At 43.4% G+C, this 16,430-nt stretch overlaps 2 protein-coding genes across 5 annotated transcripts in view; both read left to right on the top strand.

Moving 5' to 3' along the window:
* Positions 1-4,105, top strand: part of pik3cg (phosphatidylinositol-4,5-bisphosphate 3-kinase catalytic subunit gamma) — a 29,015-nt gene extending 24,910 nt beyond the window's left edge. For both annotated transcript variants that reach the window (XM_033044531.1, XM_033044530.1), the window contains exon 11: positions 3,042-4,105. In XM_033044531.1, the coding sequence (XP_032900422.1) occupies positions 3,042-3,323 (282 nt within the window). In that variant the 3' untranslated portion in view covers positions 3,324-4,105. The remainder of the gene's footprint in view (positions 1-3,041) is intronic.
* Positions 4,106-4,798: 693 nt separating this feature from the next.
* The window catches only part of fbf1 (Fas binding factor 1), an 85,970-nt gene continuing 74,338 nt past the window's right edge, over positions 4,799-16,430 (top strand). The window contains exons 1-7 of one of the 3 annotated variants that reach the window (XM_033044527.1): positions 4,799-6,200; positions 9,040-9,168; positions 9,316-9,351; positions 12,991-13,018; positions 13,957-13,998; positions 15,439-15,529; positions 15,767-15,827. In XM_033044527.1, the coding sequence (XP_032900418.1) occupies positions 9,166-9,168; positions 9,316-9,351; positions 12,991-13,018; positions 13,957-13,998; positions 15,439-15,529; positions 15,767-15,827 (261 nt within the window). In that variant the 5' untranslated portion in view covers positions 4,799-6,200; positions 9,040-9,165. The remainder of the gene's footprint in view (positions 6,201-9,039; positions 9,169-9,315; positions 9,352-12,990; positions 13,019-13,956; positions 13,999-15,438; positions 15,530-15,766; positions 15,828-16,430) is intronic. The other 2 variants (XM_033044529.1, XM_033044528.1) reach the window with 2 other exon arrangements.

Here is a 16,430-nt window from a genome sequence, read left to right as displayed (position 1 = left end):
GTGTACCTTGAAAAGTTTTCTACATTAAATTATTTAATAAATGTTTGACTTAGATTCATGCCTAAAACATTGGAGGATCTCGCAGTTCATTACCTGGAAAGATTAAAACGCATTATTAGTGTACTCGCCTAATATCAGATCATGCTCAAGTGTGGAATGGTGGCACAACGATAGAGTTGCTGCCTTACAGCACAGGGACCCGGGTTCGATCCTGACTACGGGTACAGAGTTTGTAAGTTCTCCCCGTGACCTCTGTGGGTTTCCTCCGGGATCTCCGGTTTCCTCCACACCCCAAAGACGTACAGGTTTGTAGGTTAATTGGCTTGGTATAATTGTAAATCATCCCTAGTGTGTGTAGGATATGTCAGTGTGCGAGGATCAGTGGTCGGCACGGACTCGGTGTGCCGAAGAAGGGTCTCGACCCAAAACGTTACCCATTCCTTCTCTCCACCGCCACTGCTGCCACTCCACACCTACAATAATCCACCTCCCCCCCCCACCTCACTGTCCTCTCTGAACATTCACCATCCCCCCACCAGACCTCGCCTCGGCCTCTGTCCAGTCTCCAGCCCTCCTCTGACCCCCACCCGTGTCGTGTCTTCACCATCCCCCTGACACCCCCCTCTCTGATATGGCATGGTCTGTCCTCAGGCATCACCTTCGTTCCCCTCCGCCCCCTCCTCAACGAATTCCGGTTCCGCCACGATGTGGAGCTTTTCTTCCGTCGCCTCCGCCTCCGTGATTTTTTCTATGGGAAGGAATTCTCACCTGCCAGTGATGACCCCTTCTCCTGGCTCCACCGGTTCCCCTCCTTCTACCCCGAGCGACCTTCTACCCTCGCTAGACCTTTTCGTTTCTAACTGCTGGCGTGACATCAACCATCTTAACTTTTCCACTCGCCTTACCTACTCTAACCTCACCCCGTCTGAACGTACAGCCCTCCACTCACACTGCAGCAAACCTGATAAGGGAGATGCCATGGTAGTCTGGCGCGCTGACCTTTACTGGGCTGAGATCAGACGACAACTCTCGGACACCTTTTTGGACCATGATCCCACAGATGAGCACCAGGGCTTAATCTCACACACCTTTTCTAATTTCATCACTTCTGGCTGCCTGCCTTCCACAGCCTCCAACCTGATCGTTTCCCAGCCCCGCACAGCCCGGTTTTACCTTCTCCCCAAAATCCATAAACACAACTGCCCTGGCAGACCCATTGTTTCTGCCTGCTCCTGCCCCACGGAAATGATTTCCACATACCTCGACTCCATCCTATCCCCCCTGGACAAATCTTTTCTGACCTATGTCCAAGATACCTCACATGCCCTTTGTCTCTTTAATGACTTCTGCTTTCCGAGCCCCCAATCCCTTTTCTTTACCATGGACGTTCAACCACTCTACACCTTCATCCCCCACCAGCAAGGCCTTTAAGCCCTCAGTTTCTTCCTCGACCGCAGAACCATCCAATTTCCCTTTACTAATGCTCTATTCCGCCCAGCGGAGCTGGTCCTCACTACTAACAACTTCTCCTTCGACACTTCCCACATCTTCCAAGTCCAAGGCATAGCTATGGGCACCCGCATGGGCTGCAGCTATGCCTGCCTGTTTGTAAGGTACGTTGAACAATCCCAGTTCCAGGCGTTCACTGCCCCTATCCCCGAATTCTATCTCTGTTGCATTGATGACCGAATCGGTGCTACCTCCTGCACCCATGCAGAACTCATGAACTTCATCAACTTCACCACCAAATCCCATCACAGGAAATAGACTATTGACTGACGTCTATCATAAACCTACTGACTCCTACAACTATCTCGACTACACTTCTTCCCACCCTGCTTCCTACAAAGACTCTATCCCCTACTCCCAATTCCTCCGTCCACGCCGCATCTGTGCCCAAGATGAGGTGTTCCATACTAGAACATTCGAGATGTCATCATTCTTTAGGGAACAGGGGTTCCCCTCTCCCATCATAGATGCGGCTGTCACTCGTGTCTCCTCGGTACCCTGCAGCTCTGCCCTTGCTCCCCCTCCCCCTAGTCGCAACAGAGACCGAGTTACCCTAGTCCTTACCTTTCACCTCATCAGCCGTCGCATAAAACGCATAATCCTCCAAAATATCCACCACCTCCAACGGGATCCCACCACTAGCCACATTTTTCCATCTCCACCCCTTTCCGCCATTCGCAGAGACAGTTCCTTCCGTAACTCCCTGGTTAACTCATCCCTTCCCACCCAAACCACGCTCTCCCCAGGCACCTTCCCCTGCAACCACAAAAGGTGCAACACCTGCCCCTATTCCTCTTCCCTCGACTTTGTCCGGAAACCCCGACAGTCCTTTCAGGTAAGGCTGATGATCACTTGCACCTCATCTACTGTATCCGTTGTTCAAGATGTGGACTCATCGGCGAGACCAAACGTAGACTGCGCAATCGTTTCGCTGAACACCTTTGCTCAGTCCGCCTGAACCTACCTGATCTCCCGGTCGCTAAATACTTTAATTCTCCTTCCCATTCCCATACAGACCTTTCTGTCCTCAGGCTCCTCCATTATCAGAGTGAAGCTAAATACAAATTGGAGCATCTCATATTTCGCTTGGGCAGCTTACAGCCCAGTAGTATGATATTGATTTCTCTAACTTCAGATGGACCTGGCATTCACTCTCTATCTATCACTCCCCCACCCAAATTGGACTAGCTTCTCGTTTACACGACAACAAACAGCTAACATCTTTATCTTTAATTCATTCTTCTTTATCTCTCTACATCATCGTCTATTTCTCTTGTTTCCTTAATCCCTAACCAGTCTGAAGAAGGGTCTCGACCCGAAATGTCACCCACCCCTTCTCTCCAGAGATGCTGCCTGTCCCGCTGAGTTACTCCAGCTTTTTGTGTCTATCTACAGCTTGCATGTTGGGGTAAAGCCCTGTACATTGCGCTTGAGGCGGATGCAGGCCATGTAAAATTTATCAAAGCATTTCCTGTTTAATGTAGACTCAAGATAAGGAGAAATTTGATTTCTGAATTTATCTCTTCACTCAGGATATCTGTGTTAAGGCCTACCTTGCACTCCGCCAACATACCAATCTGCTGATTATACTCTTCTCCATGATGGTGATGACAGGGATGCCACAACTGACCAGCAAAGAAGATATTGAGTATATTCAAGAGACACTGACTGTGGGCAAGAATGAAGAGGAAGCCATGAAACACTTTTTGGATCAGATTGATATCTGCCGGGACAAGGGATGGACTGTCCAGTTCAACTGGTTCCTCCACCTTGTACTGGGGATCAAACAGGGGGTTGAAAAACACTCTGCATAGCTTCTTGGAAAATGGAGGGAGGGGGACATACAATAGAATATATCCTCAAACTGATGTGTGCAGATGTCTCATTAGAGTCCTGCCCAATCCTGCAATTTGTAGTTGGGTTTGGCTGACTGCTCACTCACTGGAACCTAAATGATTCTGATACAGTCTCGAGTGGAATTACACGAAGTGCAGAGTTAGATTTAGAAGGTCAAGGTGATTAGAGAAGATTAAACATTTGGCCCCCTTAACCAGCTTCAACTGAGACTGCAACCTTCTCCAATTTTTCCTCTCAACCTATTTGCATCACATTAGAAATTGTGTGCAAAATTATTCATATAAACAACAATATGGAAAGAAGGAAATAGATACGACAGGTAAAAAATTGATAGAGGAACTATTTCTCAAATAAAATTGCTGCCAGTGGCTCGGGGAAAAATCACAGGACATTGAAAACAAAATTAATTCACCCAGGAATTCCAGTGAACAAGTGGGAGCTGTTGCCTCAGAAACAATGTCGTCCAATTTCCTGTAGCACTCTAAAAGAACTACATCGAGAATGATGTTTCCCAAAAGTAGAAATAGATAACGAATTATGGTAAATTCCCATCTGAATTTCTGGAATGATACAAACGGACCCAGATGTAGGTTGTTAGACAAAAAATATACAATACACAAAATGTATACAACTGAATTTCTTAGCAATTTATTTTAAACTATCTTATCAGTTACAAATGTGCTGTATTTGAAAAAGCAAAGACAATCTGACTGAGAATTAATAAATGGATATTTAGATGTCATCTTTGTATTTGTTCAGATGCTTTTGGCAAGGCCAGCATTTATTGTTCATGAGGATGGATCAATTGTGGTGGATCATGCATTTAACCTTTCAGGGATACATCCAGCCAGAGTTCAGAACCTTGGTTTCTATTGTAATTAAAGGGGACAAGAGATGTAAGAGAGGGGAGAAAAATGTTTTGATGGAGGATTGTATTAAATGCAATGAATATGTGAAAATCAATGTAAGAGTAGATTGTATGGCTTGTTAAGCAAAAAATGGGATAAGACATGGAACAGGTGGAGTCGGTATAAATTGTGTTGAAGTAAATGAACAAGATGGACTGGATGCTCTGTATTGTGCTGTAATTCCAATTCATGCACTCCTTGAGTTGCACAAGACCTCCATTCCTGAGAAATCCATGTAAGCCCATTTCTCCATGTCAAAAACATAAATGTTCTACAGTAACTCATTGGATTGCTCTATTTGCACAGTCATCAATTCATTTAGCATAGAAATAAGCCCTTCAGCCCAATTTGTCCATGCCAAGATGCCCCATTTGCCTACATTTGGTCCATATCCCTCTAAACCTTTCCTATCCATGTCCTATTCCTATCCTAAACCTTTCCTGTCCAAGTATGACAATAAAACACTCTTGACTCTTGCCTCAACTACCTCCTCTTCCGTATACCCACCCACCGCCTTCTGAGTGAAAACGTTGCCACTCAAGGTTCCTATTAAATCTTTCTCCTCTCACCTAAACCCACGTCCTCTGGTTACATTGGAGCCTAGTTCAGCAACTTGAACGGCCAGTAATGAAGACTGCAGAGAATGGTAGGCACTGCCTGGTTTGTCCCAGGTTCTGATCTCCCCACTATCAAAGTGATATAGGAATCACTGCCTCAAATGTTGCACCAAACATGGACACAAAATGCTGGAGTAACTCAGCGGGTCTGACAGCATCTCTGGAGAGAAGGAATTGGTTAGGTTTCGAGTCGAGACCCTTCTTCAGAGTCTGAGGAGAGGAAGACTAATCTAAAGGAGAGGAGAGATGGAGGAGAGGGAGAAAGAAAAATCTTCCCATATTATAGCAAATGTATAACAATGGAACAAATCAGATTGTTGCATCATAAGAGTGTTGAATGAATGGATGAATAAGTGAATGAAAGAATACGTTTATTGGCCAAGTATTCACATTCAAGGAATTTGCTTTGGTTCTCCACCCTCAAGTGACATGTCATAGTGAGTTAGGAATGACACATAAAACAATAATAAAACATTAACGATTATAAGCATGCTTGGGTTTCTTCTGTACTGAGATTCTATACAAGCAATAACTGTACTATAAAGCATATATTTTACGTGACTAAAGCCATGGAGGGAGAAGGAGGTGTGAAAACGACAGATCAAAGCAGATGGTGATCAAGGAAATATAGAATGGTCTGAAGAAGGGTCTCATCCTGAAACTTTTCTCCAGAGATGTTGTCTGACCCACTGAGTTACTCCCGCTTTTTATGTCTATCTTTGGTTTAAACCAGCATCTTGTTCCTTCATATACAGTACATAGAATGGTTCATTGTCGCCTGAGGAGTTTGGATTGGAGACTACAACTCCAACAATGCCGTGCGAAACACTGCTTGCCAACGGTTCCAAGCAAAGATCTTGCTCTGCTATAAGATCTCTGGTTCCAAGCTCCGTGCTGACAGGCCGGCCGCTTCAAACACCCGACTCGCTGTGGCTGTACTTCGTCTCCGCTTTAGCCAAGTGAAACCGTTCCCCTCCCCCCCCCTCCTCAAAATAAACTTCATTCATGACAAGAAATGTAAACAGAGCCGGAAGCGGTGCCGCCGGTTGGGAGAAGTTTATTCTGCGGGGAGTGTTCACGTTGCTAGGGGTGTACCGGGGAGTATTCACGTTGCTAGGGGGACGTTTGGGGCCGGCGTTTATGTGAGGAGGCGGTTTGTGGCCCACCCGGCCTAACGCGCGGTGCCTGTGATTGTGATGTGATAGTGATAGTGGTACACACCTAATACTGGTCCCGCCGGCCAGCTGGGCTTACGGTGGTGTCCTGGAGCACTCTTTGCTGGTGTGTGTACGGCAAGGTCTCACGAACGGTAAGGCGATCGAGAATAAACATTAGCAGGGGGGGGGCAGTGCTTCACAATCTTCACTCGGCGTTGCTGCCATTGCTGGTGTGAAAGAGCAGCTCTCCCTCGCCGCGGCGGCGGTGCAAGGGACATGCCCGAGTCTCCGGAATGGAACTGGAATTTAGGCCTTTACTTTTCACCCTAACACCAGTTTGTCAGAGAAATCACCCAAAACAGGACGCGGTAGTTGGACCTAGAGGGTTGTGGAAGTAGGAATGTGTATTCGGAAAGTGTGCTTGTACTTCAGGGTCAACAACAAATTAAAAAATACCATTCGATCAAATACCCAGAACGGCTTCATAAGTTCGAAATGCGGAGTGTACAAAGTTAGCTGTTGTCATAATCTAGTACTCAGAGTGTGTTGCTGTGCCAATTATGCCTTCGGTTATTGGAGTTGAAAATCTCAGGCCCATTAGTTTAAATATTTAGGACCCTATGGTAATATTTGAGAGAGATTGATCTATTTTCACAGTGATAACTCTCATCTGCATATTAAATACACAAGCGGCCAAGGGAATCGCGTTGGGGTTGCAAGGTGGCAGAGCTGCTGCCTCACAGCACCAGAGACCCACGTTGGATTCTGACCTCGGTTGTCTGCAGTTTCTCCCAGGTGACTGTGTTCAAGAAGGAACTGCAGATGCTGGAAGATCGAAGGTACACAAAAATGCTGGAGAAACTCAGCAGGTGCGGCAGCATCTATGGAGCGAAGGAAATAGGCGACGTTTCGGCCCGAAACCCTTCTTCAGACAGGCCATCCGACACTCTCACTCTCACTCTCACTCACTCTCACTCTCACTCTCACTCTCGGGGCCGACTCTCCCAGGTGACTGAAGAAGGGTTTCGGCCCGAAACGTCGCCTATTTCCTTCGCTCCATAGATGCTGCTGCACCCGCTGAGTTTCTCCAGCAATTTTGTGTACCTTCTCCCAGGTGACTGTTAGGTTTCATCCAGGTGCACCAGTTTCCTCTTGCATCAGGACCGCGAAAGGTTTTTGAAAGTTGGGGGGCTGAGTGATTACTGATCACCGGCCTCGGAGGTTCCCGGTGAGGGTAGCACAATTATTATTTTTTGTTGTTTTTCGACATCCAAAAACTGGAGGATAATACAGGCCATCCGACTCTCTCTCTCACTCTCTCTCTCTCTCTCTCTCTCGGGGCCGACTCTCTCTCTCAGGACCAGAGGGTGATGGTGGATGGAGGCCTGTGACTAGTGGGGTGTGCCTCAGGGTTCCGGTGTTGGGTCCGTTACTGTTTGTCATCTAGATACACCAATGATTTGGATGAGAACATACAGGGCAAGATTAGCAAGTTTGCTGATGATACAAAAGTTAGTGGTTTTGCAGATAATTAAGATGGTTGTGAAAGATTGCAGCAGGTTTTGGATCGATCGGCCAGGTGGGCGGAGGAATGGTTGATGGAATTTAATACAGAAAAGTGTGAGGTGTGCATTTTGGGACGTCGAACAAGGGCAAGATCTAAGTAAATGGTAGGCTTCCGGGTAATGTTGTAGGGCAGAGGGATCTATGAGTACAGGTGCATGGTTCCTTGAAGTTCGTCGTAGGTAGATAAGGTGGTCAAAAAGGCCTTTGGCACTTTGGCCTTCATCAGTCAGAGCATTGAGTATAGAAGTTGGGAGATCATGTTGCAGTTGTATAAGATGTTGGTGAGACCGCATCTAGAATATTGTGTTCAGTTCTGGGCACCATGTTATGGGAAAGATATTGTCAAGCTTGAAAGTGTTCAGAAAAGATTTACAAGGATGTTCCCAGGACTAGAGGACGTGTGCTATAGGGAGAGGTTGAGTAGGCTGGGTCTCTATTCCATAGAGCGCAGGAGGATGAGGGGAGATCTTATAGAGGTATACAAAATCATGAGAGGAATAGATCAGGTAGATGCACAGTCTTTTGCCTCGAGTAAGGGAATCGAGGACCAGAGGACATGGGTTCAAGGTGAAGGGGAAAAGATTTAATAGGAATCCGAGGGGTAACCTTTTCACACAAAGTGGGTGTATGGAACAAGCTGCCAGGGGAGGTAGTTGAGGCTGGAACTATTCCATCGTTTAAGAAACATTTAGACAGGTACATGCATAGGACAGGTTTGGAGGGATAGGGACCAAGCGCAGGCAAGTGGGATTAGTGTAGCTGGGACATTGTTCGCGGTGTGGGCCTGAAGGACCTGTTTACACACTGTATTACTGTATGACTATGACTAATATCTTTGGTACATTTCTGAAAACTGGTCATTTTTTTTACCATAAGGCTTGTCTCCACTTCTAAGATCCATGTCCGTGCATGATAAATGTGATAAATACGAGGGCAGTTGGAATGCACAATATATTGCACATTGCTTCCATGTCATATTGGAAATAGGCCACAACCAGAAGCCACTGGTATTGCATTTTTTCTTTAAGCTATTTTTAAATTAACTACATATATATTTGACAGCTATGGTGCTTAGGTAAACCAAAATCCCCTAGATAAATGAAGATAAAAATAGAAAATATCAGGGATACTCAACAGGTCAGACAGCATATATATAGAGAGGAACAATTGCCGTTTTGGGTCAGAGAACCTTCTGATGGTTGAGTTCTTTGGCACAGAAGACAGTCAGTTTGTTCAAGGATAATTGATCTGAAGCGTTAACTCTGTTTCTCTCTCCAGAGACACTACTTAACCTTCTGCGTATCCCGTTATTTTTCCCTTCAGATTTTCACCATCTGCAGATTTTAACTTCTTGATTTCTCCAGATAACCGAGTTTTTACATTTTATGAACTTAATGTTTTTTTCTTTTGGTTTCCTTTGAACAGACGAATTACCTGATGCATTAATGCTAATGCAGTACAAGATTTTGATTCAAGGCAAAACTCGTATATTTCCAATCTGCTTGAGTAAAGATTGTGCTTACACAAGCTTGGTTTTGAAATTGACAAGATATGGTGAGATGAGTTGTCCTTTGATTATTCTGTATTGGTTGAAACAACACCAGTGCCGTCATTGTGCCTTGTAGTAGAATTGCAATTAACATTTTAGATTTTTGTTGGTGTTAGTTTGAATTTCTTAATTTTGTTTTTATATACCACAAGGAGAAAATATCCCAGAAACTGTCATTGGCGGTCGAGGTGAGTTTCACACTTTGAATTTTTTTCCTGTGGTGGTGACTCACCATTCTCATTCCACGTAATTCTCTCCACACTCCCTCTCAATTGCTCCCTTGCCCCAGCATTGTGCTCTTTAGCTTGTCTAGTTTAGTTTAGTTTAGTTTAGAGTTACAGCACGGAAACAGGCCCTTCGGCTAACCGAGTCCGCACCGACCATCGATCCTTGCACATTAACACTATCCTACATTAGGGACAATTTTTACATTTACACCAAGCCAATTATCCTACAAACCTGTACTTCTTTGGAGTGTGGGAGGAAACCGAAGTTCTCTGAGAAAACCCATGTAGGTCACGGGAGAACGTACAAATACCGTACAGGCAAGCACCCATAGCCAGGATCGAACCCGGGTCTCTGTCGCTGTAAGGCAGCAACTCTACTATGTGCCGCCCGCCCCTGTGGTTCAGTGTTGTCACCAGAGATTGTACCAGCAAGTGAAGAAACAATTGTGTCTGGTGGGGCTAAGAAAGAGAGCGGGGAGGCAGGTATTTTGCCTCTCTTGCCTAATGTCATTAGCCAATTAATTTTAGAGGCCCAGACAGCTTAAAAATATTTGGATGAGATCACAGTTGGATTCTCGACTATGTTTGGGAGTACACAGTTGGATAGAGATGTGGGGAGTGGGTGGGAAGCAATTAGACAACTTCAGTAGAAAGTGACCACACATAATTAACCTCTTAATATTTTAAGTGAGGTTGTCTGTATCTAGACATTTAATTTAGTGCTTAGATACACATGGGAGATATGGACATCCACTCAGTCATAATCCAGAGTTTGTTTATGGTACACATCATAGTCACGGTCTACTGATACTGTAGGGAATGTATGTTTTGGGTGGTGAATAGGATGGCAATCATATGGACACCTTGTCTTAATTAGTATAGACTCCCAAGCATTGTTGGAGCTAAATGCTTCCATGCAAGTGGAGAGAATGCTAATGTTCAGTAATGCTAATTTTAATGTTTAAACAAAGCACCCATGTCACTCACAGAGTCTCATGGAGTGTTATCCCTTCCCTTGTTTGAAGTATCCATAGTATATATATGACTGATCCAGTTTTGTTTCTGGCCCGTGGTGGTGTCCAGGATGTGGGAGACTAAGTTTAGGTAATACCAGGAAACAACATGGGTGAGCGATTGATAGACTCATTGAAAGTGGTCAGTGCAGTTTGTTTTGCTATACTGCCATAGGCACGTTCCTAAGAAACCTTATGGTGTAGAAATCATTTTATAAAGGCAATAGTGCCCATAGGGAAAAGGGGGCTACAGGCGAGAGAGTTTCACATGTGCAATAACAAAGTTACTTCTCCCACAGGATTTAAACAAATAAAGATATTTTTTTAATAGCTATGTTTACTTTTGTTACTGCTAGAAATACCTGAAGCTGTATGTTACATTGTGTAATAGGGAAAAAAAGACACAGTTTGCTGGATATGCGAAGGTTTGGGTCGGAACCTTCTTTACGCTTCAGACTGAAGCAACGTCACGACCTAAAACATTGCTTTTCCATGTTCTCCAGAGATGCTGCCTGACCTGCTGAGTTACTCCAGCACTTTGTGTCATTTTTGGAAAACAGCATCTGCAGTTCCTTGTGCCGCGGTGGTTTAATAGGGTTCCATTGCATAAGTATCAATAGAAGTGATTGTGTGGCAGCAAACGGGACTCCAGGATAGTTTGTGTAGTTTGTGTAGGAAGGAACTGCAAAGGGTTTAAAGCAAAGATAGATGCAAAAAGGTGGAGTAACTCAGCAGGTCAGACAGCATCTCTGGAAAAAAGGAATGGGTAACGTTTCGGGTTGAGAGCCTTCTTCAAACTGAGAGTCAGGGGAAAAGGAAACAGGTGATATATACGGTTATATAGAGAGATAAAGAACAAATGCAAAATATTAACGATGATAAAGGAATCAGGCAATTGTTAGCCTTGGGCTAAGTGAAAACGAGTTACAGACAATGAAATCACCAGGACGACAGTGAAACTAGTACAACGACTAGGGTGGGGGAGGGACGGAGAGAGAGGGGATGCAAAAGTTACTTGAAATTGGCAAAATCAACCGGGCTGTAAGCCGCCCAAGCGAAAAATGAGGCGCTGTTCTTCCAATTTGCGTTTGGCCTCACTCTGACAATGGAGGAGGTGCAGGATAGCAAGGTCAGTGTGGGAATGGGAAGGGAGTTAAAGTGTTTGGGAACCAGGAGATCAGGTCGGCCCAGGCAGACTGAGTGAAGGTGAACACCTTAATGAGGTGAAAATAGGTTAATCTTTTTTTTGTTGCTTTTCTGTGGATTTCCGTGATCTCACATGATTTGGGGAAATTCTAATCCCGTGTAGAATTATCGCAACAAACTAAAGGCATTAAATGGCAACTAATCTACAAGTAATGAATGGTTCCTTTTAAGCACTTTCAACTGCCTGTGGCTAAAAGCAGCTGATATTTTATATATATTATGGTCTATCATAAAAATGATGTAAAATCAGCATTGGTCACTGATTAATGCCATAAACTGCCCATTCTATATATATATGTTTGGCAAGCATTTACCCTACATTCACCAGTGCCTCCTCTAACATCTCTCTACAGGATTTGCCCAACACGTGTGCGTTTTGGGTTATTGCTGTGAATATTGTGTAGCACATTGTTTAAGTGTTTTTGGAGTTATACAGTACAGAAACTGACCTTTCAACCCAATTCATCCGTGCCCCATTTAAGATAGTCCCAATTACCTGCATTTGGCTCATATCCCTCTAACCCTTTCCTATCCATGTGCGATGTCTTTTGAATGTTGTTATAGAAACATAGAAATAGAAACATAGAAATTAGGTGCAGGAGTAGGCCATTCGGCCCTTCGAGCCTGCACCGCCATTCAATATGATCATGGCTGATCATCCAACTCAGTATCCCGTACCTGCCTTCTCTCCATACCCTCTGATCCCCTTAGCCACAAGGGCCACATCTAACTCCCTCTTAAATATAGCCAATGAACTGGCCTCGACTACCCTCTGTGGCAGGGAGTTCCAGAGATTCACCACTCTCTGTGTGAAAAAAGTTCTTCTCATCTCGGTTTTAAAGGATTTCCCCCTTATCCTTAAGCTGTGACCCCTTGTCCTGGACTTCCCCAACATCGGGAGCAATCTTCCTGCATCTAGCCTGTCCAACCCCTTAAGAATTTTGTAAGTTTCTATAAGATCCCCTCTCAATCTCCTAAATTCTAGAGAGTATAAACCAAGTCTATCCAGTCTTTCTTCATAAGACAGTCCTGACATCCCAGGAATCAGTCTGGTGAACCTTCTCTGCACTCCCTCTATGGCAATAATGTCCTTCCTCAGATTTGGAGACCAAAACTGTACGCAATACTCCAGGTGTGGTCTCACCAAGACCCTGTACAACTGCAGTAGAACCTCCATGCTCCTGTACTCAAATCCTTTTGCTATGAAAGCTAACATACCATTCGCTTTCTTCACTGCCTGCTTATTCCTTCAACTACCTCAACTGCCTTCTCGGACTAATTTTTTTAAACTCTGATTTCCAATGGAAGTTTATATTTATAAATGTAAAGTTTTGAATACTTTGAAAATAAAACACGAATGAACAGACTTTTTGTATTTCAGGGATCAAAAAAGAAAAAAGGTTTTCGAGGTAAGTAACAATATGTCTCCTGATTTTCATATAGTTCGAAGTTTTTGCAAAACCTGCAATGTTTTGCCATTACTTCCATATTATTTTAGTCATATCATTGATGAGAAAGAGCTTAGCGTTGTTGAAATGATTATATGGATTTCAGTAATAGGACTGACTTTGAACCACCATGAATCTAGAGTATTCAAAAAGTGTTTGTGGGGAGGGGGGTGGTACAAATTCCTCACTTTTCTTTCACTGCGTTGCAATGTCACAGGTATAAAAACAATGTACAGCTTTTCTCAGATGTAACACTAAATATGCAACTGTTAAAAATTGAATAGGTGCCCAATGAAAAGCAAGATCCGATCATTCCTTCCCCTACCCTAACATAAACATCATTTTCCAACAAGAACATTCTTCAGTCCAACCTTGGAGATGAAATCCTTCAAGTCTGTAAACCTGCTTCATAATCTGTTCCTGCACCATCTCTGGGACCTTCGCATCCTTCTGAATGCTGGATGACTATAATTGGACGGTAAACTCAAATTGCAACCTAAACAGTATTTAGTTTAGTTTAATTTATTGTCACATGCACCGAGTTACAGTGAAAAACATTTGTTGCTTATTAACCAGTCTGTGGAAAGCCTATACATTATTACGTGTACAGTGCTGAATGGAGTTCCAGCATAATTTCCCTCCCTTTATACTCTACCTCAACTAAAGGCTCTCAGTGTGTGCTTTACTTTATCATTACACCAAAATGCAATTAAATACATAATGATAAAGGAAATATTTGCAGATCTAAGCGGAGGAAGCAGTATAAATTAGATAGCTTAGTGACAGGACAGATGTAATGAGAACATTTCCTTTTTCTATTCTGTGCAGTTAGATAACTTTATTATAAAGCAAAATATTATATTTAATGGTCCTACTCATGCATGTATTTTTCCCCCCAGAGTCGATTGATGATGTACTGGATGACCTGCTCGGAGATGATGGTAACTTAATCCAAATGGTTTCATTATACATATTTGTTTGCTTTATTCTTCAAATGTTTACTAGCAGACACATTTGTCCAGCTGCTTTTTACCTTGCTGTGTGTTTGCTTATTCTCTTTGTTGCAGTTAGCCCAGTAACAACAATTATTTGAGTATTCTCCACATAAGCACACTGCTAGGTTTGGAAGAGGCTTTGGCAACATGACTCAAAATAGGCATTCTGAACCAGGCGCATAAATGATGTGGCTGTAAGAATGGGGTATCCTGAGACTACAAAGTCTTTCCACAATCCAAAAGCAGGATGATAAACTGCTCTCCATTTTCCTCGATGAATCCAGATCCAACAACTTGCAGGAAGTACATCATCTTCCATTTTTAAACAACCAACTTGATTTGTCATAATTCCACAGTCCTAAATATTAATTCCAAATGTCACTCAAACAGTAGATTCAGTATGTACCGTTTACAAATCGATTGCCGTTTCTTGCCTAGGCTGCTCTAACAACACCTCTCCAACCTGCAACCTACACCACCAGGGCGAGAGGTGCATGGGAACCACCTGCATATTTGCTTTCAAATTGTACACCATTCTGATTTTGAATTATATTGCTGTTCCTTTATTGTTGTGGGGTCCAAACCCTGGAACTCTCTCCCAAACAGTACCTTTTCCAGAAGAACAGAAACATTTCAAGAAGATAGCTCAGCACCACCTTTTCATGGGCAAGTTAGATGAACAATTAATTGCTGATCTTGTAAAATGAATAAGTAACAGCACAAGCTGATTTTACTGCAACACCCAAAGTGTCAAGGAATTGAGAAATAAAAATTCCTTAGTTTAGTTTCATTAGTTTCTTTGCTAGTTTTTTCTCAGTGACCATTTCAGTAAACCCACCACAAATGTAAAAAAACAATCATCATTCATGTTTTTTTTTTGCATCATCACTGCAATCATTTACAAATCACCTTTGTGTCAATCTTCTAATTAGCTTGACCTTGCCTTTCCTGAGAATGTTGTGTAATTTGGAGTCAAGCATCCAAATATTCACATGCCCAGACAACAGCTTTTTACGGCATTAAGATTCTCAAAAGGCTTAAGTGACAGTAATATGCTTGTGAAATGTAAAAACTTGTGAGGTATCAATTCTAGGGGCGTTGAGGACAGTATTTGGACGCCTGCGACAATAAGAGAAGAAAATCTAAATGTGTCGAGTACTGAGACCCAATTAAATTGAGATGAGAAATTACAATCTTCCAGTTGAGTTTAAAAAGTAAATGGTGTATTTTCAGCAATTCTCATTAATGCTTAGCATTGTTGTTTTTGATAACTTAGAACTAGTGATGAGAAACTGCACACATTTTAACTATGTGTCCTGATTGTGTGTGATAAAATAATGAGAATTGCATTTAACAACTGGTTTTATCTCTAACTTTTTCTTGCAGCCAAATCTCCCAAAATATCTGCTTTCCCAACAACACAATCAGGAAATGCCATCAGGAAATCAGCAACCGCAGCGCCCAGAGCCAGCAAAAAGTACGGGTTAGCAGCCTAACTGACCGTAGGAACAATAAATCTGCTGTGAATATTGCAGTTTGCAGATAGAATTTTAATTTAATGGGGCTTGAAAATTTAATTTCAGCTTTCAATTTTCAGTGGAATGTACTCAAACGAAACAATATTTTCCCTACAATGACAATGTATGTTGTAACCAAAATCTTGGGTTCTCCCGTACATTTAGTGATTAATGTAGTAGGTGCTTTATCTTTTCAGATCATTGCTGGATGATGACTTTTTTAATAAATTGGCACAGGAGGCTGGCAAGGACAATGATGTAAGTATGAGTCTTAATACATGATTAGTACTGGTGTCAGAGGTTATGGGGAGAAGGCAGGAGAATGGGGTTTGGAGGGACGGATAGATTAGCCATGATTGAGTTGGTCTCAAGGGTTTATAGGAAGATTGGTTCAGTGGTATTTTAATAATTTAACTCCTAGTGGGTGGAAGATTTCTGCAAAATATGTACAGGTGCACAACCTTTTATCCGAAGATCCAAATAACGAAAACCTCCGAATAGCGGCCATTTTTTCGGTCCTTGAAGAAAGGTCCTTGAAAACGTTCAACGAGGGCGGCCCGCAGAGGTGACAGCGGAACCTCCGGTCGGTCCTCGAAGAAAGGGGAACTAAATCCCCATTCATAAAAGAGAAGGTGAGGGTATATTGCGCGGGAGGGTTAATAATTGACAATATGCTGCTGCCTGCCCGCTGAGTTAAAAAGTTCCCACGGTAGACTCACGATACACAGTGTTTCGTGAGTCTTGCGTGGGAACTTTTTAACTCAGCGGGGCAGGCAGCAGCAGATTGTCGCTCGCTTCAGTTTCACCCCACCTACACCCCTCTGCTTCCCGGCCATGTGTGTGACCCCTTCCCTCCCCTCT

This window comes from Amblyraja radiata, chromosome 26, assembly GCF_010909765.2.
Source record: "Amblyraja radiata isolate CabotCenter1 chromosome 26, sAmbRad1.1.pri, whole genome shotgun sequence".
In the NCBI taxonomy this organism is placed as follows: Eukaryota; Metazoa; Chordata; class Chondrichthyes; order Rajiformes; family Rajidae; genus Amblyraja; species Amblyraja radiata.
Note: the sequence above shows the minus strand (reverse complement) of the source record. Positions and strands in the feature narration are given on the sequence as shown.